Genomic DNA, 20,424 nt, shown 5'->3' on the forward strand with positions numbered 1-20,424 from the left:
CCTTTACTGATTGATAAGAAATAATCACACGAACAGTGTGAAAATCACAATTGTTTGTAATGGCTGTTAGTGAGTATCGTCATGCATACCCTGTGTAGTCCACTTTGGACAGCTCTTATACCGTTATGCGGACGGCTATCGTCTTGACCAAGCATTCGATCTGAAGCTTAAAGAACGTAGATTAATACCCTTTACCGATTGATAAGCAATAATCACATGAACAGTGTTAAAATCGCACTTGTTTGTAATGGTTGTCAGTGAGTATCGTCATGCGTAATCTGTTTAGTTCACTTTGAACAGCTCTTATACCGTTATGCGGAAAGCATTCGTCTTGACCAAGCATTCGATTTGTAGCTTAAAGAACGTAGATTAATACCCGTATATTGTTAATAACAATAAACGACCAGAACACTGTTAAAATCGCATTTAATCCTGGAATACCACTATTTTTTTGACCGGTGGCGCCACCCGTGGTGAATCGCTGAAACTGCTCGACAAATTATACCGACAGGTAAGTGAAAATTTCTACAATTGGAAAAATGCGAATATCTTCGTAATTAGACGTTTAAAATGAACGTTGTTAATATCAAATTATTTCCTACGACCCAATGCATCGATTTAATATCGCAGGGACCTAAAATCAGACAAATTATATTATCCAACAGTGTTAACACTGACAGAAATAATTCGTATAATTATGGGTGTTTACGGTATTGACTCAAAGCATTGGGTCGACAGGAATAATTTGGTACCAACAACGTTCATTTTAAACGCCTAATTACTAAGATATTCGCGTTTTTCCAATTGCAGAAATTTTCACTTACCTGTCGGTATAATTTGGCTAGCAGTTTCAGCGATTCGCCACGGGTGGCGCCACCGGTCAAAAAAATAGTGGTATTCCAGGATTAAATGCGATTTTAACAGTGTTCTGGTCGTTTATTGTTATTAACAATATACGGGGATTAATCTACGGTCTTTAAGCTTCAAATCGAATGCTTGGTCAAGACGATAGCTGTCCGCATAACGGTATAAGAGCTGTCCAAAGTGGACTACACAGGGTATGCATGACGATACTCACTAACAGCCATTACAAACAATTGTAATTTTCACACTGTTCGTGTGATTATTTCTTATCAATCAGTAAAAGGTATTAATCTACGTTCTTTAAGCTACTAATCTAGTGCTCGAGGCAGAACATTGGCGTTCGTTTAATCATGTAAATGTAGTAGAATCGTGTGGGAGTAGTATGTATGTATTTACTGCTATCTCCGTAAGGTCATGTGATAACAGATGCATACATAATTCTTCTAATTATGGGTGTTTACGGTATTGACTCAAAGCATTGGGTCGACAGGAATAATTTGGTACCAACAACGTTCATTTTAAACGCCTAATTACTAAGATATTCGCGTTTTTCCAATTGCAGAAATTTTCACTTACCTGTCGGTATAATTTGGCTAGCAGTTTCAGCGATTCGCCACGGGTGGCGCCACCGGTCAAAAAAATAGTGGTATTCCAGGATTAAATGCGATTTTAACAGTGTTCTGGTCGTTTATTGTTATTAACAATATACGGGGATTAATCTACGTTCTTTAAGCTTCAAATCGAATGCTTTGTCAAGATGAAAGCTGTCTGCGTAATGGTATAAGGGCTGTCCAAAGGGAACTAAACGGGGTATGCATGACGATACTCAATAAGAACCATTACTAACAATTGTAATTTTAACAATGTTCTTGTAATTACTGGCTACCAGCCGCTAAAGAGTACTAATGTACGTTCTTTGAACTTCAAATCTAATGCGTGACAAAGAAAATTGATGCCCGTTCGGCGGTGTTAATGCGATCGAAATATGTTACAGTTAGGGTTGCCGCTCCATAAGGGTGTGTGTTAATACAGGCATAAATAATTTTACTAATTCTGGAGTTCTGCAGTATTGGGTCGATGTATTAAGTCCTCAGCAATCTTTTGAGACCAACGACGATCTGTTTTATAATATTCAATAGATATCTTAATAACAACTTATCAACAAGGAGTAATTTAAATAATGTTGTTGCATACATGTTACGTAGGCTATGACTTTCTCCGTATTCAAATTCGTTCAACAGATCGAAGTGTCACGTTAATAGTTCTACGACGAATTATAAAAGCACAATTCAATAGTTAATTAATATCCACATTGGATCCGCAGACGTCGATCAAAAGTTCGTGAGAAGAAGAATCTGCATTAAATAATGGTGACAATGGCAATATTGTATATTGTTTAGGAGTTTGTACAGTACCGTTTAATACTTATACAGACACGCACATATATACAAAGTTTTGGCACGTTGAAAACTTCGGTCCTCATTCGGTTACGGAAGATAATGTGCTATTGGATTAGAAATACGCAGTGAAGATCTACTCTGATTTAAGTTAGTGGAAAGATTTTGTTGAATGGAACACGTATAAATATGTCGTTTGCCACTTTTGCGAAGACTAGACCGAACGTTTCCTCGTACGGTGCTTGAAGCTCTTTGAACAGTAAATCGGAATTCTCATTGATGAAACGGTTCATTTGTTCTCCTGTAAGAAGGAAAAAAAAACATTTCTGTAATACCGCAGTAGAATAGGAACAAATGGAAATCATGTGATTCGAGTAATAAAAGAAGGTACAAACGAATCTTGAAAGTCGATCGGGCTAAAAAAATTGCACAATGTTCGACTTAATATTATCTCAAATGATATCCGATCAATTGTCAAATCTTCCTGATTTTATATTATGCCTAAATAATTATCAGTTGCGACCTTTTTAGGTATATAATTAGACATCTAATTAGTATGCAGGCACCATCTAGCGAAATGCCTGTAGGGCTAATTGTTTACCTACTGTTCTTGTATATAGTATACAAAAGAAATTAAATATAATTCAGAATAATTCCATAAACAATATAATATGAATGGAATAACATTTTCCACGGGTATCCTGCATTTTCCATTGAGTTTGACCATGAGTACATAAACGGTCAGTGATTTCCATGAGTGGTACAACTACTTTTTCATCGAGCACAAAGAGGTATCAATGAGTGGTGTAAGATTCACTATGGAATCGTTCGATTGATTTTTATATTAATGGATACTTAATCTTAGATTAGATTGTGCCTACCCAGAATAGTGTCGCCGTCGAATAGGTTGTCAAATCGTAACGTTACTCGACCAGGGGAGAATTTCACGTCATATTTCGTCACCCTTATGTAGGTTTCTCCGTTTTTCTGGTACTTCTCGCAGTGTATTTCATTTTGTGTTTTCAAGTCGTCTGGAACGTTAGACAGTAACGTTAAAATTTACATAAACGACAATGTAATTCGTATGTTTAAATTACAAAAGAAACGATATTTACACATAGTAATGTTCGATTTCCCGGATCCTTTGACCGGTAACAACAATATCTTTCCGTCGATTCTGTAATCGGCGACAAAGTCCACCTGAGGATTGTATGACTCGGACGTCAACAAACACTTGTCCCAGTCGATGCTAAAAATAAACAGAATGTTTATCACAGACAATATAATTATCACGCACCTTGAGCTCAGTACAAATTTCTTTTTTTTTCTTAGTTCGATTCATACTACCGATTCATGAGTACAGATTTCCCCGCTCGAGCTTGATCAATTACCACAAACAAGATTTCTGAACGCGTCACACGAGATTCTTTTCAGAACGATTACATAAGTAACGTGTATAACCATTTTACTTATTCAATTTAGTTTATTTACGATCCATCTTTGTCATCCTTTAGAGCCCCAGCGAAGTACTCCACACAATTCATAAATTATTGCATAATTTGTATTTTACAAATTGTCTTATTATACAACATTGTATTTCATCCGTGAAGGCGCTCTTTTCAACCACCCATAACTCGAATTATCACAACTAGACCGCGGATCTTTATACGAAATAACATTTTGTACAGTAATTTACAAAAGCAGAATTAAAAACAAACATTTCTTTTCCCTCCTAGGAAGTTCATTGTGTTAAGAATTAAATGTGAAATATGTTATAACTTATGGAAGATTTATCTTCTATTACATCGATCAAAAGCTCGTAAACAGAAGCATTATTATTCGCTCACCGGTAATTTTTCACTTCGAGCTGCTTCGTGAGGCCGTGTAACTTGATATTCCGATATTCTTGCCTCAAAGTGACCGATCCTTGGGATTCACCGATCTTCACGCTGTCCACTGCCAACGGTTCGATCGGTAGGATCTTGAAGCTCTTCAGACCTGAACCAATATTCCGAGTTAAAACTTACGCGATGGGACTCTTAACTTGGTCGAGGATTTTTTAAATATCGATCAGTACGAGCCACGATGTCGGATTATTTAACAATGAATCGTTAATTCGACACGTTCTGATTTTTCAAACATAGGTATTATAAAACGTTGTAGTCAATGTTTAACCCTTTAATGCCCTGGACCCCTGAACTATTAGGGATCTGGATCCTTAAATAGTTATTTTAAAATTAGAAGACTGATATATATGTTGCATTTCGTTATTTTGAAGTCGAAAATTTCTAAAGGAAATACTTGAATTTCTCAACTGAAAACGCGTGGAGATCTACTTCACAACAGTGAAACCATGGATACTTTTTAACAAAAGTTAAATATTTAACCAGCGACAGAATCCCAGACAGCACATGACGCTTTGAAGACGCCCATTTGACAGCTATTTTACGTCTGAGACGCCTTTAAGCCGTCTTCAAGGCGTCATTTTTAAAATGTATGTGGAACTGGTATAACATTGGGTATTTAAAGGGTTAAGGGGGCGGAGGAAAAATGCAGGAAACACCTGGCAGGTGGTGCACACGTGTCAAGATCTCCGTATCAGGAAATCGTTGCTATTTCACGCGATAGTGCATGCACGTATGCGTATAATAGTTGTCGCAAAGTCTCGGAAAGCGAAGGGACACACACAGCGGCCGTCTCGAGTCAAGGAGAACCTCTGCAAATTGCTGCGAACGATTATCGTCAGGTGAAACCTAATGCCCGTTTCGGGGAAACGCATTGCTCCGGTGAAATCGGGCGGGAAACAGCGCTACGACCAGAGTTGGCCACAATTTTACTCGAATACAAACATAGTGAAAAGCTGCAGTAATTGAGGGCATCATTCTGAGCTTTAAACAGTTAAATGAGATTAAATAATTGCTTTCCAAATGTCGACTCATTCATGAAGAAGTATTACTTTATTATAAAAATTGGAATTTTCACGTTTAAACGATTAAAAATAAACGAAGTAATTTTTTATTCTCCTATTCGTTGTTAGACACTCTTTATCTGGATAACGAATTTGCCCATTTCTGATTATAACGTTCACAGAAAACCGGAATAATACAAACACACACAGACAGGACTTATCCTATTCGAAGAACCAATGGCTGAAAAATTCTAATTTCGACGTTATTGTATCTATTTCTATTTACTTTCTGTATTAAGAGTATATAGGTACATTCTAATTTATTTGGAATTTAATAAGTGATTGTCTTTATTTATACCTCTCCTTGACTCGATTTATTCGCGATTACAAATGTTTTCTTGCTGAGCTTCGTGATTGAATATAATCTCCGATAACTTTCAGGAATTTATAGACAGTCCACGATACGTTGTACACGTCTTTGGTAATTAATTAGTAGACTGCTGATGTTTATAGCGTTTGATAACGTGGAAAATGCAATAAAGTAAACGTATCAATGAAGTTAATGCTATTTATGTGTTATTATTAACGTAGTGAAACCTCTAGTACAGAATTCGAAATTATTGACTTGATTTCCAAATGAATCATATCCAAAGAAAAACTTGAATTCCAAAGGAATCATATTGAGACAAAATGGCGGAAAGGAGTAAAATATCGTTGAAAAAAAAATATAAGAAATAGAACGTTGTAATTTAACGGATCTGTTATCGAGACAACATAGTGTAGACAGATACAAAGAAATTAGAAAAATGATTAGAAAAGTGAAGTGTTTCAATAATACATTACATAGAGACGAAAAGCAGCGTGTCAACGGGTTAGCAGAGAGCGGCGTAATACATAGTGCATCGGGCCGGACGAGTAAAAAGAGAAGAAATTCCCGTTTCTCAATGAAAATCACGTTGACGTGAGAGACCGAGAGTTCGGTCAGGTGAAATACTTATGTAACCGTGTAACGAGGGAAATAACAACAACTCACCGACCGTTAACTTTATAGTCTCGCGGCAATTACGATAATTCATTCCCAACTAGAAAATTTTAAATGTTCGTTTTACTGGATACTTTTTGTTGCTTGTTACCTTTGTTTTATACTCTGTTCAGGATCATTCAACACGAACAGAGGATCTACCATTATTTCTTGTCTCGATTGGTATCCTAAATGGCTATGAGCGGACGAATTACCTAATATTTTAAGTGGTCATTTCTTCTCTTTTTTTTGACGAGAACATATATATAATAATTATATATTATTTGTTTACATGTCATATTTTTGCAACAATAAGGTAAATCCGGTACTAAGTTTGTAAGCAATTGTATATTCTGCATATAAAAAACGACAACGTCAAAATTCTATCTAGAAAGGAAATTTGAAACAGCACAAACTTCTACGTGAGAAATTATTATGTAAATTTTTTAACATATCTTTAAGTGCTGATATCTGATAATACCTCTCCAATAACTTCATAAATACTGACATTGGTGCTTCTTGCACCAAACCGCACGCGCACACATATATACTATAGTATTTACGCAGTTGAGATATTTCCACTTAAAGATACGTTAAAAAATCTATGCCCAAATAATTTCTGACACAAAAGTTCCTGCCGTTTCCAATTTCCTTTCCAGATAGAATCTGAAACTGTCGTTTCTTATACACAGAATATACAATTATTTACAAACTCAATAACAGGTTTAACTAATATTTGCAAATATCTAACATATATAATATTTACATGTTGTCTAATCACTGTTACCGAAAAAGCAGGAAAAATAAAATGGCGGGGCTCACCTCCAGCCAAAGAGACCACTGCGTCTCTGGCAGATTCGGAGACGCACTTGTAATACTCCTGTTCCGGCAGCGTTCTCTTGCATATCCTGAAGCTGCTCGCTGAAACAGACGAAAACAGAGAAGGTTGGTAAAAACAGAAAAAAAAAAAATGGAAAAATTTCACGGGTCGCGTTTTTGTTACGTAATCCGAGTCTACAACCGGGGATTCAATAAAGTGCAACGACAATCACCGCTAGAGCCGAACTCAAGTTCGGTATTGACTTTCTCTTTCGTATTATACACACGCGTGGCGGTCTCTAATGGCTGTTTATCGTTCGATCGATGGAAAACACCGTCTCCAGTTTACATGCCGATTTTCATCCGTGGACACACCCGTTTCTTCGATTGACATTGACCTTAATGCAATCACGTCGCATCCACGCGTGCCGCCACAAAACGATCGAGTTCATCACGCTGCTTGGCCAAAAAAGGATTCAAGGGGTCGCGTAATGATATGTTTGACCACGAACCCAGCAGCCTCCTTTCACGGTGTTTGTGGTTACATTGAACTGGTAATCGACGAAAAACGTGATGATAATATGACCCTCGGTGGTTATAAACTTTAACGGCGCGCTCGTGCGTAGTGTACACGGTCAACGATGGTATATCCTTGTGTCGTTTCGTTTTTCGTGGCCGTGGGTAATGGAGAAAAATGCTGTATTGAAGAGCAAACTCGACTAGATTGAAAGTGGATGTCTACTTATCGAATCGAGCTTTCCCGATTATGCCCAATCAAATCAATTGGAACGAAACCGTAAAATTTCGATGATCATTCGGAACTTTCAAACTGACATTCAACTAGATTATTTAGTAAACATTAGTGTAAGATGGAATTGTGTTAATCTATTCTGTCTTGTTAATATAAATCGTTCAAATTTACACAAACTTTTCTCCTAGATCGTTACTTATCATCGATAGACTGGCGGATGTTTAGAAACATATTTTATCAGTCAATATGCACGAAACTGAACGTAATGAAAAATTTATTTACCCTGTTGAGGGTGCTAGCAGGTTAAAAATACGAGGAAAATCTCGATAAATTTATCGAAACTTTATAGTGTATATTAAATGTTAAAAGATCGAATATTCAACAAATGCATAAAATCCGCAGTCTAATCATCAATTTCTAATTCGATAATTGATATATTAAATAAAATAAATGATCTTTAAACCATCTGGATTTCTTCGTGTTGCTTAAATAAACCAACCGAACAATTTTATCGATTAATCGTATAATATTACGTCCATGGTGGAAATTCCTGGCATAGATCGTACGGAACTTATACTCACGCAATTCGATTCCCGTGGTACCGGAGAACACGGCCGCCAGAAGGACCAACGGTAATACCGCGATAGTGTTCATGTCGAATTATAGAAGTTAGTCTTTTTCCAATTCACCAGACCGGACACACGATTTTCTTCCGATGGAAATTACTTCGGACAAGCTGAATGTGAACTGGAAGAAACGGTCATTCATGCAGTCTATTTAAACAGCACGACCGACCGCCCCACCATCATCGGCTTTGAACGGGGACGCGTGTCTCTTCACGCAGGATCACGGGAAAAACGAAAAAGATGAAAAAAAAAGAAAAAAAAAAAGGGAAATGAAATTGTCGAATAATATGCTTAGCCGAGGTCAGTCCGCCAGGGATGATTCACTGGGTTGCCGATGGAAAACTTTTTTTCCCCGGTCGAGAGACCACGTCCGCCTTCATTCGGATAGAGACCGAAAAATTGGCCAAAACTTTACATATCAAATCGGACGGCCCTCTCACGTGTTTTTCCTTTCTTCTAAGCCTGAATGGACAAACACTTACATACATGGTCGAGAACTTTTTCATCAGGTGTACATACCTATGTTTTTATTAGCACGCAAATAGATGGCGGTTGGTCCTTTATTCGCCACTTAACGTGTTCACTTCGAAAGTAAAAGTATTTTTCTCGCACCGTCTCACGTTTCTTCTAGTCCACACTTTTTTTTCTCTGTTTTCTTTGAGAGAATTGACCGATTCGGGCCATATTCAGGGGAACAACCGGACGTCGAGTGAATAGGAGACCGCGGTTTCTGACGACACATTTCAAATGATCAATTTCGTTTAATTGTTCTTGAATTTTTCCTCTTCGGTAGATTGAAATGATTTTAGGGAAATAGAGCAGATTGGACGAATTTCGAAGGAATTGTGGGGAGCACCGCGAAGCGAATGGCGGCCATTAAATCGGGGATCAGCGAACCTTGAGGCGTTGGTTACCTTGAACGGGTAACCTCAAAATTCAGTCGTTTTTCATGAAACTAAAAGCATATATTCAAGTAATGTTAATAAAAAAGGAGATTTTCTTAATACCAAGGAAGATTTCTCTCTCGATCAGGTCAAACGAAGAATCGACCGTTCCTTCGAATCCGAATTGACGAACGCTCGAGGGGATTCAAATCTCGACTGACGATTGAAATTCAATGACGTCCGAATTCCAGCCTAAACGATCGTAAAACGCGACGACTCTGCTTGCAGGCCATTTTCAAGATGAAAGAAACGACGATTTATGATGCGACAGATGAGAAGGAATTCGCTTTTTTTGCTCGAGAAGAGAAACGCAGTTGTGTATTGCACCAGAGTGATCGACGGTTTCGTTGATTAGCTGCTATTTCCATGTTTCTAACGGCGATAAGTAAACTACCCCGTTTATGACCTGTCATTAACAAAAGAATTCACTTTCATGTACGATCGATATCACGGACACCGTTCGTAGATTTTCGAATCTTTCGTTCAAAGTTATTTCGAGTCGTGGCTGATGGATATATTTTTATTTTCATAGTGGAGCACATGATGTACGGTGGATCAGACGCGTAAAATTCTTGATGGCGTCACGAACCTTTCAAACACGTACATCTTGTTGTTCCCGTTGTTCTTTGGATGTGAACCGTCTACCATCAATCATTTTTATTTGTTTAAATTGATTCTACATATATCGGGAAACGCGTAACTTCTCTCATCGATCGTATTTTCAGTTACCTACACCGAACAATGGCCAGAAATACATTATAAGAAAATTTTGATTCGAGGCACGTCCTCCTCCGACATTCTCACGAAGTGCACAACTAACGATTTATTCTTTCAATTCTTTAACATAATAGGATTGTTAATAAAGTCAACTGAAGTTTGCATATTGTGGATTTACGCAACGCGATTCAAGTATAAGTGATTAAGGATCAGTTTTTTAATGGCTAAAATCGTGACTTTTGGTAGAAAAAGCTGTTATCCTGGTTCATTATTATTTATTCGAGATGTAGAATAAATCTTAGAAATTGATCTCTCATCGAGAACTAGTTCCACAATTCTGTTTATTCCAGCGAGAATTCTGACGTGATTGCGTTAATTGCAATTCAAATCACGAATCTCAAAGCAAGCGGATCCCGACGCTCATTACGTTCGATTTTAATCATTCCATCCGAGAAAATTATAATTGAAGAATTGCACAAGATTATTAACTTGTTAATATTACAAGAAATAAAGGTGACGATCGTGAAACGAAAGCTGGTACCTATTCGCTCGTCATCCAGAATGAAGACATAAGGGGGTATAAACAAAATAACGAGAATGGACAGTGGAAAATTGGTTCAGACCGAGAGGTTTACGTCGATTTGGAACGACGATTACGGTTTTTCTAGGTCCAATTTAAATAACGACCGTCTCTCCATTTTCGAAGACAGAGACGACGCCATTATCCACGCCGTACGAACAGCCAACGTTGCGTGTGTTGTTTACAGAAACCAATCAAATAATTCACCATTCGACTCGAAATAACTCAATCTATCGTAAGAAAATTATTTGCTTGTAAACCGTTACGATTATCCGAATAAAGATACGCGACAAACAAAATTGAGATGTGTAAGTTACTTTGCACCGACATGTCGACAAGGCGAGGTCGGCCATAAACACCTCCACGATTCGAGTAGTTCCCGGGGACAAAATGATGAATTTTATCTCGTTTAATGCCACCGACCAGTCTTCAACCTTGTCCTTCGTTTACCCTTACTCTGTTTCCCCCTTGGACCCTTCACTTCAGTTTTAACAATATTCTCGCATATTCGAGTCACGATACCTCCAACAAATCGCACGAATTTATACGGATATTTTCTGTCTATTATTGTTTTGAAACGAAGCATCGAAAAATTCGTCTCTACGCGTTGAAGAAAAGAAATCAATGTTGTTCAGGCATTTAATTGAACAAAATGTTTGTCCACGTACGTATATCTACCATCGAATGATTCATACGGAAGTGCACACGGTGATCCTGACTCAAATTTATGCAACAACGACATGCAGTTATGGGCATTGTTTGAACATACAACTCGTATTCCGCATGAAATTAAACAGAAACTAATCATCGTTCTTTCGATTCCTCGAAAACGAAATGATTAACTTTCATTGAGATTTTTGCGTGCAAATTCCCTTCTGTTCCTACAGATTTATAATCTGTGGGTTACATCAGCGTGTGATTCATTAGTAATAAATCATTACATTTGTTGCATTCGAAAAAATCTTCCTCGGTTACAACACAGTACCAGCCGGCTACAACATATTATCAGATGCTCCGATGGTTTTAATTCTATTCAGAATTGCACTGCTTCGCGTATCTTTTATTCACGAGAGATTTGCATAGAGTGAGCTTGAACTCGTTAGAGGTCGTCGTGAATCCAACATGGCCACGAAAAACGGCTAATCCTATCTGTGTCTTGGGCTTCGGCTCGTGGATGAGATCACGTAGCCGTCTCGCATATACTTACATACATACATACATCGTACATTGCATCTTCCTTACCGTGTTACGTACTTTCTTCTCGCCGAAACGAGCGTACTTTTTCGCCCTTATATTTTATTCAATGCGATAAACCTGCTGCGCAAGGTTGAATCTTGCGGAAAAGCCAAAATACAAAGTGCTTTTCGTGGCACGCCGTGACCCGATGCACGTTCCTTATACGCTCTGAATCAGAATTCGATTCACTGGAAACATCATTTTATTGATACAATTTACAATTGAATATTCTGTAGAAAATTTAACGGAAAATAATATACTTTATCCCCCTCTCCTAATTTTTCTTCGAGCGAAATGAGATCATCGGAACTACAGACACGGACTTCTTACTTCGTTCACCTACACATATACATGTTTACTGGGCATTAACTATGGTAATTATTCAATTAGCTTCCCTTATGGTAGTCGTTTTTGGTACTTTAACGCCAAACTATTTAGTGGCGGTCTAGCCTTCGTGACACCAAGATCGATAGCGTGGCCAGTTAAGGGACATGTCTGGCAACGCTTTTTTTTGTAGTTGGTGTTGCTGTTGTTCTTCTCCTGATGAACGATGTACCGTGGAAAATAATGAATTCGTTTTCTCTGCAACGTGGCGCAGGCAGGCATCGTCACCACCAAGTCTTTTTTGTGAATTGTTCTCGCTGGTTCTGGGAATAGTCGGTCGTTCAGCAGATACTGTTCCAAAGAGCCCGAGGATTTCGACGAGTGTAACGTGTGGCTGGACCCGTGGGTGTCGAAGTAATTTTGTTCACGGAATTTTCTGAGTTCCCTCAGTTCGTTATCCGAAATATGCTGCTTGTCCCTTTCTGTTTGTTCCAAATTACTGACGTAAACCGAAGGTTCATAATCTCCCGAGTGAATATCCTCTTTCACCAAAGCAATTCTGGTCGGTTGTTCCACCTTATTTCTGGAGCAGCATGGACACTCTTTGGCGAACGATTGTATCGTTCTTTTACCGTTTGTCGACGTTTTGGAACTTGATTTAGTCTTACTTAAGTCAGGTACACTTCTCTTCGAAGTTAAGGTTCTCTTGATTATGTATTTTGGTCTTGATTGCCTCGAAGTCTTAGGACTTTCTTCCTCCTCGGTGAACTCTAAATCTGTTACCACTCCAGATACAGATTTCAATTTCGTTACGTTGTCGGATACGGATTTTGATTTTGTTAAGTTGTCGGTAATTTCTGATTGTTTCCTCTTACCGATAAATTCGTGGTAACATGGCGATCTGTAACATGTGTCTGGGCAATCTCCTGTTGCTGCAGTATCTAGCAGGGAGACTTTGCTTTGCACATTGCGCAAAAATTGTGATCTAGGTGCATAGTCTATTCTCTGAACTCTCCTCAGAGTCTCACAACTAATCGGTGAATTTATTAGTGACCTTTCAAGACTGTCCTTTATAATTGCTGGCTTGAACTCAATATGATTTCTGCAGTATTTGCAGGCTGTATCCGATTTATGTTGAGTTCTTGTGGACCTCAATTGTACTTTTTTCACTTCCGGGTGACAGTAACATTCTTTTACAGGTTTCTTCTGTACATTTTTCGAGCAACACTGTGGCTCAGAATGTTTTTTCGATGTTATTAATACCCTTCTGGCTCTTGATAAGTTAGGCATTGATGCAGGTAAATGGTCTGAGCTATCAGAAATATAATCTAAATGCAATGCTTCACCAACACCACTAGAATCATTCCGTAATTGCCATGATTTGATATTTCCCCTATGACATGAACTTCTGTTGGCTGTATAGTAATTGTCCCCCAAAGTTCTATAAATGAAAGACAAAGCATAATACGATCAACGCTTGCTCCCAGATATATACTTTTGCAGGTGACAAACAGAACTCACTGTGAGTATAATCTTTTAATTTCCTCTTTAACCCTCTGAGAATTCCTATCTACTTGGGCCAACAAAAGTCTACTTTTTTTACGCAATTGATCTATACGTTCATTGAAGCTTTGCTCCATATGATCATTACATATTCACCTACCAATAAAAAGAACTTTAGTCTATTGTTAAATTTCAAAGAAGCTCAGATAGATAATTAGATAGATCCAAATTAGATTTAGGTCAGATGTGGAGATATGGAATGTCTGATAGGTCTGAATTACATTGAAGTTATCAAGCCTATACTAGTTAGACATTAGTTTTGGACAACAAATGGTCAGAGCAATATATGTTGGATGTTGAAGGGGATTAGGACTTCATCTATTACAGCACCAGTAAATACTGTATTAGGTATTTAACGGAATCGTAAGAAATCAATAAAATTTAATACCCTTCTTAACAATTCTCAGTCATGTACATTCACGTTTCCTCGAATATTATTAACCATTTTCCAATTACTTCAAATAATTGACAGAACAATCCAAGTTCGACTCCGAAAATCCCCCAGTGAAATGTTTATTTTTATTCCAACGTTTGAAGTTTGACAAGCGTCCACTGTAAACAGAAAGATGCCATCCAGGCGCGCCACCCCAATGAAATAATGTTTTCCCCACGAATTTTTAATTAATTGAAATGACAAAAAAAACATGTGTTTATTATTGTTCTCTCATATGATGAATACTCTTTAGAAGAGAAACGAATAGATAGGCATTAATTACATTATGGGGGAATTAATCGTTTGTATTTTATGATGTTCAAAGCAACGTCCGGGATAGTGTTTTATCGTGGCCATGTTGGAGAAACGCACAGGACGCGGCGTTACGTTACGATGTATCGTCATTGAAGAAGTGTTTTTTAATTTAATTAACGAACTCGTGTTTTTCACCGATGCTTCGTCCGTAAAGTAGCTTGTGGTTTTGCACGACAAAAAAAAATATGAATCTGGATACGTGATCGTGGTTGCTCACTCTGTGCCACTCGGTGGCGAATACTAGAGGTTATAAACGATCGCATGTTTGAATCCTGGAGACGCGTACCTTTCCGCGGTGAAATGGATTTCTCCGGGAGCAACGTTGTCCAGGGGGTCCTTCCTCAGTTTTCGGAGCTAACGTCTCAACCGAATCCCGGTTCAACGTTGAAATTCACCAGCGGTGATACTGTTCACGGGGAACAAACCGCTGTTTACACTACCGCCGCCGGATCGCATCAACCGAAACAGACTTTATTGGTGAGATTTCGCAGAATTTGCCGAGTTAAGATCCTTTTCGTTCGAGTTCTCTTTGACAGTTATATACATTTTAATTTTAGGTGAATTCGACTAACAAGTACACAGGACCAATACTTGCTTGGCCAGATCCCAATACTCTCATGCAACTCTGTGAGAAGCAGGGTATTCAGGCTATTAACATTCCTAATTATAATCAAAACAACCCAATATTAGGAGTTCAGCCTAATACTTTACCTGTAAGGATCATACCTAATGTGTACTTGCCTTCTACCTCTCAACCAGAGAATGTTAAAATAGATACAAGGAATGAAATTGAAGCTAAGACATCTGCCATGGTACTATATTTCTGTGTTCAGATGTATAGAATATGTTTCTAGCTTTATACTGAATGAGAAATGTGACTTTTTTTCAGCAAGATTCTCAAGTCCAGGTCCAGCAACAAAGTGCCATGGCAGAATATTTTCAGAAGTTACAAGCTACCACTCTTCCGCTGACATTGCAACAGTTAATTAAGTTGCAAACAGAACAAGTAAAGAAAGACAAGACTGAAGAAGAGAAAGTGGAACACACGCAGAACAATATTCTTAACATTCCTAGTGTTCCAGTGTTTAGGAACGCTCAGTTACAGAATGGAACCACTTTTATGAACCCTGAGCATATGATGGTATCCATTAATCCAAATGATTTAAATGTGCATGTCGAGAACCAGCAAGAAAATGGAAACATGGTGCATAGTGTGAAAGTAGAGCAGCAAATACAGACGGATTCTCCTAAAACTGAAAGAAAAATGAAATTTAGAGCTAAGACTGGAGAAATTAAAATCAGTGTTGGTCTAGATGGTTCAACGCTCTATTGCTGTCCTGAGTGTAATTTAGCATTTTCAGACAAGGCAGAAATAGAGCAGCACATTCAAGCTCATATACAGGTATGCATTGAATTACAAAAATTCATTAAGCTATTTATCATTTTTTAAATGTTTAACATTGTTTCAGGAACGAAAATATCAATGCAAAGAATGCGGTGCTATGTTAAAAAGGAAAGAGCACCTTGATCAGCATATGCGTGGCCATTCGGATGAAAGACCGTTCAAATGTCCTGTGTGCCAAAAAGCATTCAAAAGGAATGAGCATTTAACCAGGCATTATGTTATTCACTCTGGTGATAAGAATTTTGCTTGTTCGGTATGCCAAAAGGCATTTTCTAGAAAGGATCACTTGAACAAACATACTCAAACACATTTAGGAATCAGGAGGAATAGAACAAAGAAAGATACTTTCTATGTAGATCAGAAGGAATCCTTTGAAAAGACTCCTGAAATCAGTGTAATGCCCAAACAGGAAGTGAACTTTTTCCTGAAGGATGGGTTCATAAAGCAAGAACCCAACCAATTTCTTCAGTACATTCAGAATCTCCAGAAAGATCAAAATTTAATACATACGTTTTCCTCATTTAAAGAGCAAGCAATGAAAGAAGCAAATGTTTTGCAACAGCAGGCTGTCAACATGAACGAGATTCTGCCTCAAAATACAAGGTACTTAATGCCATCTTAGTCGTAAGTCGATAATCTGATGTAAGTCCAAAGCAATAAAGGCTGTTTACGAAGTGTGTTGAGGTTAGCACAAATAGAAAATTCGTTAGACACATTAGGAATTGAAGAATATTCTAGGACTTGAAAAGAAAATGATTGGGGCAGCACTAAATGTTTGAGGTGCAATTAAAATAAATTTTTCATCGGCGTCGAACGATGTAAATTTCAACGAAAATTGATGGCGGTCATATCACTGAGCGCCATTTGCATTCTAAATAAAGACTTTTAGCTATTTTTCCGTCTGTAAAGAAAATTAATGCCATGAAATTTTGTAATACACTTAATAATTAGTATTCCGTGAACACAACCTAAAAATTTGTATTCTTAGCGGTTGCACTCTGAAGCGAGGGCTATGCACTAAGTTTTATTATTTGCATGAAGATAATACTTAATTTTTTAAGTTTATGTCAGTCTGATTTGGTACTTGTACAAAAGGGAGAGGGATAATTTTGTATAAATGCACACCGTTTGTCTAATTTAAACTAGCTTTGAAGAATATAGTTTCTTTACTGATTCTAGTCTACGATCACGACAACTATAATTAGATAGAGTTCTAAATGCATTTTCTTAATCTCACATGGAATATGTTTGGATCATAAGTATGACCAATACTACTGAATGAGACACTTAAACCAATCTGCCATTAGGATAACAATTTCTCGAAACGAGTACCAGTAGTTAAGTAATAGTATACTGCCGATAATCGTCGTTATACAGTTTGTAGAATATTTATGTATATAAATAAGATACAAATTTTACCTGAAAGAGACTTAGTAGGTATGTTGTTTGAACTTGATCTCTGATTCGTCCGTGTTCATCTTTAGCAACAAATGCATAGTGCATATTTTAGGAAAGCATTCATTCTCACTCATCATGTTTTAATCTATTACTTATTTTTTTATTTTTTAACTTTTTCATGCGCGATCAAACTCACAATCAGTCAGTGTTTTTATTTCAGCATATACACTTTCATTCATTATTTCGTATGATTTTTTATTTTATTTTTTTTAAATTATCTTTTTACTATTTTTTAAGGCAAAAGCAATAGGAATTTTTATTCTAGCAACCAAAGTAAGTTCTTTAAAGATTCGGCAGCGATTTATTCTTTGTAATTTTTTACCATAGCTTAAAAAAAAACGTGATATTAATTTTGCAATGCTCAAAGAACGTGCACTATTAATGGCTTCTTGTAATACGAAGTCAAAAATTTAATCAAAGAATATTCGGCAAAATAATATTCTTTAATTTCGAATATATTTGATTAAATAATCGTTTTTAATATATTTTTTATATTTAAATTAGTATATCTGGGGAGAGTTCTCATTACTTTTGCATTTATTCAATTGCCTTTTACCATGTCTATGTAATTATGCATGAAAGAGTTAAATTTTATCTTTGCAACAAATTATTGTCCAAAGCCGATATAGTGGCCAATGTAACTGAAAACAGTAAAATTGCTCAAAATTAATTTTGACATAAAAACTAAGTTAGGTTGTCAAAAAATTGAAAGAAATCAATTATATTTCTTGGAGTTCTCTTTAGTTAATTAAACGATTATCAATTTTCTCTTATTAGTGCTGTAGAATTAAAAATACAGATTTTTTGATAACCTACGTCATCTACAGTGAAGATAAATTTGCTTTGTCATTCGGTTCACTCGAAACATCGACCCACTGTAGAGTTTAACATTTGTGATTATGTTCGGCAACGACAAAGATGTTTCGAAGTCAATCAAATGTCTATTAGATATTACTTTAGAACAAATGGCTCTAAGATAAGATTCAAGCCGCGTCATAATAGAACCAAAGACTTTCAATGTACGAGAAATAGCAGTATTTTATCTCTTCTTCCTAAACTTTTTTTAATTTTTTCGTTTCCTTAACCCAGGCAGAGGAGCAGGTTGGTATGGAGTATTTTGTTCGTTTTTTTTTTTTGACATTGTACTATCCTGGGTTAAGAAAACATTTTACTTCTGAATAAAATTAATTAATTAGTTATAAGATCTCGATGCTCACAGTGGTGGTCATCGTGCATAAGGCGATACAATGATAAAGTATTTTAACAATGAACACGCATTTACAATAAGGTGTTACTCGAAGAAAAAAAAACGATTGTTATTGTATGATACAATGATTGCCAAAAGAGAAAATGGACAAAATGTGACACATGTATTTTTCAGACCGAGATATTTTTGAATAAAACAAGTGTAAAGAACCGTCGTTCGCTTTACTTGACCAGAAGATCATCCTTGAATCCTTTTCGATAAACTGATCACACGATAACCCTGAAACGGATCCGAATCTCAATTTCCATTTTATCCGACAAAATACGCATTCCTTGCACTAATTACCGTCAATTATTCACTGTAGTGTTATTATTGTAAATAGCTTTGGCCAGCTTCGAGTAGACCCCGTAAGTGACCCCCAGAAGTGATCCAAGCCAGTCGACAAGGTGTCTGCTTAACGTGACAGGAAACTGTAGACTGGATTTCGGAGTGACAAATTCCACCTCGCTGTCTTTATCAACCGTTTCGTCCTCTAAATCCAATGGTTCCAGAGGTTCCAACTGATCCAAAGGTTGAATATCGTTCACCCAATCGTCCCTCATTAGACGGAAAACGTGCTCGGTCGGACGAGACTTTTCTGCATCCACATTGTTCTTCCTCGAGCTTTCTTGCATCCGATTCGACCAGATCAATTTGAACGCGTTCACGTCCGGATCAGGTGCGTCCTTTGCTAATATTTTCTCCACGTTGCTGGTGTTCTCCGGTTTTCGGAAGACAAAGTCGTACGTGGCTCGTAACTTACCGAGAAACCTGTCCAACGGTTTTGTCTCGTTGCCAATTCGTTGATGGTATTCCACGGCCTCCTGGACCGGAAATAGCTTCGTTATCTGCGGCTTCGATTGCACTCTCGCCACGGAGAGCTGAAAATACGCGCGTTTTCGTCCATTATTAAAAATGTGCACGTTTGGTCCCATTTGGGGTCCAGAAACTTGGTGACAATGGGAACAGGAGGAGGGCCTGATGTAAGCACCACTAACGACAGGGGATATATTGGGAACTCCGATGGTTCGACTTAGAAAAACCCAGGTTTTTGCGCTTGTAAATCATTTGGTTTCCCATTTATAATTGACGAGACTCAGAATTAATTTATTAACTAGCACCCAGACTGGCACAATCGTGGGGGTGACACCCAATATTTTCAAACGTATGTTAGAAAATTACATTTTTGCCAATTTTACAACTGTCAGCCCTTTCCTACAATATATGATATTCCCTACGAACTCTTAAATCCATGCTTTCTAACGACCAAACATTTTATATAATATTGAGGGATTGGGGGTGACACTACGAATTACCGCGCCGGGTGGTACAAATGCTAAGAACACCACTGATTGTACCTACCCTCATTTAAATTGAATCAACTTTTCGTTAAAGAAAGGAGATCTGTTTCCATTCTTTTTCACTGTTCGAGTCACATTTACTACTCTAATTAAACGCACTGCCCGGGGAAATGAATTTCTTGGGGGCACTGGTAGAACACTAACTACGTTCTAATTGTTGTAACTCTGTTCGGTGACCTACCTCCGTCGAAATTTCTCAATTTATTTTTAATCAAGCTTTCTCAGCGCACAGATTTTAAATTCAATTTTACTGCTGATTAAGGGAAGGGTGTGATTTAGATTTCTTTTTTTTCTTTTTGAGAAAATTTCACTTACGCAAAGAAGAGAGAGCGCCAATGTGTGAATCTTCATGTCACTCGTTCGATTATTCCTTTCGTTCGAGGCGAAACGAACCGTACTGAAGGACCCATCGATTTCAAAATCCATTTATACCGACGTGCAACGCAACGGCGTGAC

At 37.4% G+C, this 20,424-nt stretch overlaps 4 protein-coding genes across 4 annotated transcripts; 1 reads left to right on the forward strand and 3 right to left on the reverse strand.

Moving 5' to 3' along the window:
• Nucleotides 1-1,547: 1,547 nt before the first annotated feature.
• On the reverse strand, nt 1,548-8,949 carry LOC107186245 (protein takeout-like). Its single transcript, XM_015574070.1, has 7 exons — nt 8,906-8,949; nt 8,342-8,507; nt 7,013-7,111; nt 4,109-4,259; nt 3,377-3,510; nt 3,143-3,292; nt 1,548-2,562 (listed from the first exon to the last, which is right to left on the reverse strand). Exons 2-7 carry the CDS (start codon nt 8,412-8,414, stop codon nt 2,408-2,410), a joined length of 762 nt encoding a protein of 253 aa, XP_015429556.1. The 5' UTR covers nt 8,415-8,507; nt 8,906-8,949; the 3' UTR covers nt 1,548-2,407.
• A 3,310-nt stretch (nt 8,950-12,259) lies between these two features.
• LOC107186244 lies at nt 12,260-13,827 on the reverse strand. Its single transcript, XM_015574069.1, is given in 2 exon segments — nt 12,260-13,602; nt 13,665-13,827. Coding segments are annotated over 2 exon segments (1,506 nt in total).
• Nucleotides 13,828-14,738: 911 nt separating this feature from the next.
• LOC107186243 (zinc finger protein with KRAB and SCAN domains 5-like) lies at nt 14,739-17,090 on the forward strand. Its single transcript, XM_015574067.1, has 4 exons — nt 14,739-14,975; nt 15,056-15,310; nt 15,388-15,900; nt 15,968-17,090. Exons 1-4 carry the CDS (start codon nt 14,760-14,762, stop codon nt 16,523-16,525), a joined length of 1,542 nt encoding a protein of 513 aa, XP_015429553.1. The 5' UTR covers nt 14,739-14,759; the 3' UTR covers nt 16,526-17,090.
• A 1,825-nt stretch (nt 17,091-18,915) lies between these two features.
• On the reverse strand, nt 18,916-19,542 carry LOC107186217. Its single transcript, XM_015574039.1, has one exon. The coding sequence runs from the start codon at nt 19,540-19,542 to the stop codon at nt 18,916-18,918; it is 627 nt and encodes a 208-aa protein (XP_015429525.1).
• Between the last annotated feature and the right edge of the window lie 882 nt (nt 19,543-20,424).

This window comes from Dufourea novaeangliae, unplaced genomic scaffold, assembly GCF_001272555.1.
Source record: "Dufourea novaeangliae isolate 0120121106 unplaced genomic scaffold, ASM127255v1 scaffold64, whole genome shotgun sequence".
Lineage (NCBI taxonomy): Eukaryota > Metazoa > Arthropoda > Insecta > Hymenoptera > Halictidae > Dufourea > Dufourea novaeangliae.

Coding starts and splice junctions, on each gene's coding strand:
- LOC107186217 (XM_015574039.1), bottom strand. CDS start 19,542: ATGGGACCAAACGTGCACATTTTTAATAATGGACGAAAACGCGCGTAT.
- LOC107186245 (XM_015574070.1), bottom strand. CDS start 8,414: ATGAACACTATCGCGGTATTACCGTTGGTCCTTCTGGCGGCCGTGTTC. Junction 3,293..3,376: donor GAAATCGAACATTACTATGT/GTAAATATCGTT, acceptor CTAACGTTCCAG/ACGACTTGAAAACACAAAAT. Junction 2,563..3,142: donor CGACGGCGACACTATTCTGG/GTAGGCACAATC, acceptor TCCTTCTTACAG/GAGAACAAATGAACCGTTTC.
- LOC107186243 (XM_015574067.1), top strand. CDS start 14,760: ATGTTTGAATCCTGGAGACGCGTACCTTTCCGCGGTGAAATGGATTTC. Junction 15,311..15,387: donor AAGCTAAGACATCTGCCATG/GTACTATATTTC, acceptor ACTTTTTTTCAG/CAAGATTCTCAAGTCCAGGT. Junction 15,901..15,967: donor ACATTCAAGCTCATATACAG/GTATGCATTGAA, acceptor ACATTGTTTCAG/GAACGAAAATATCAATGCAA.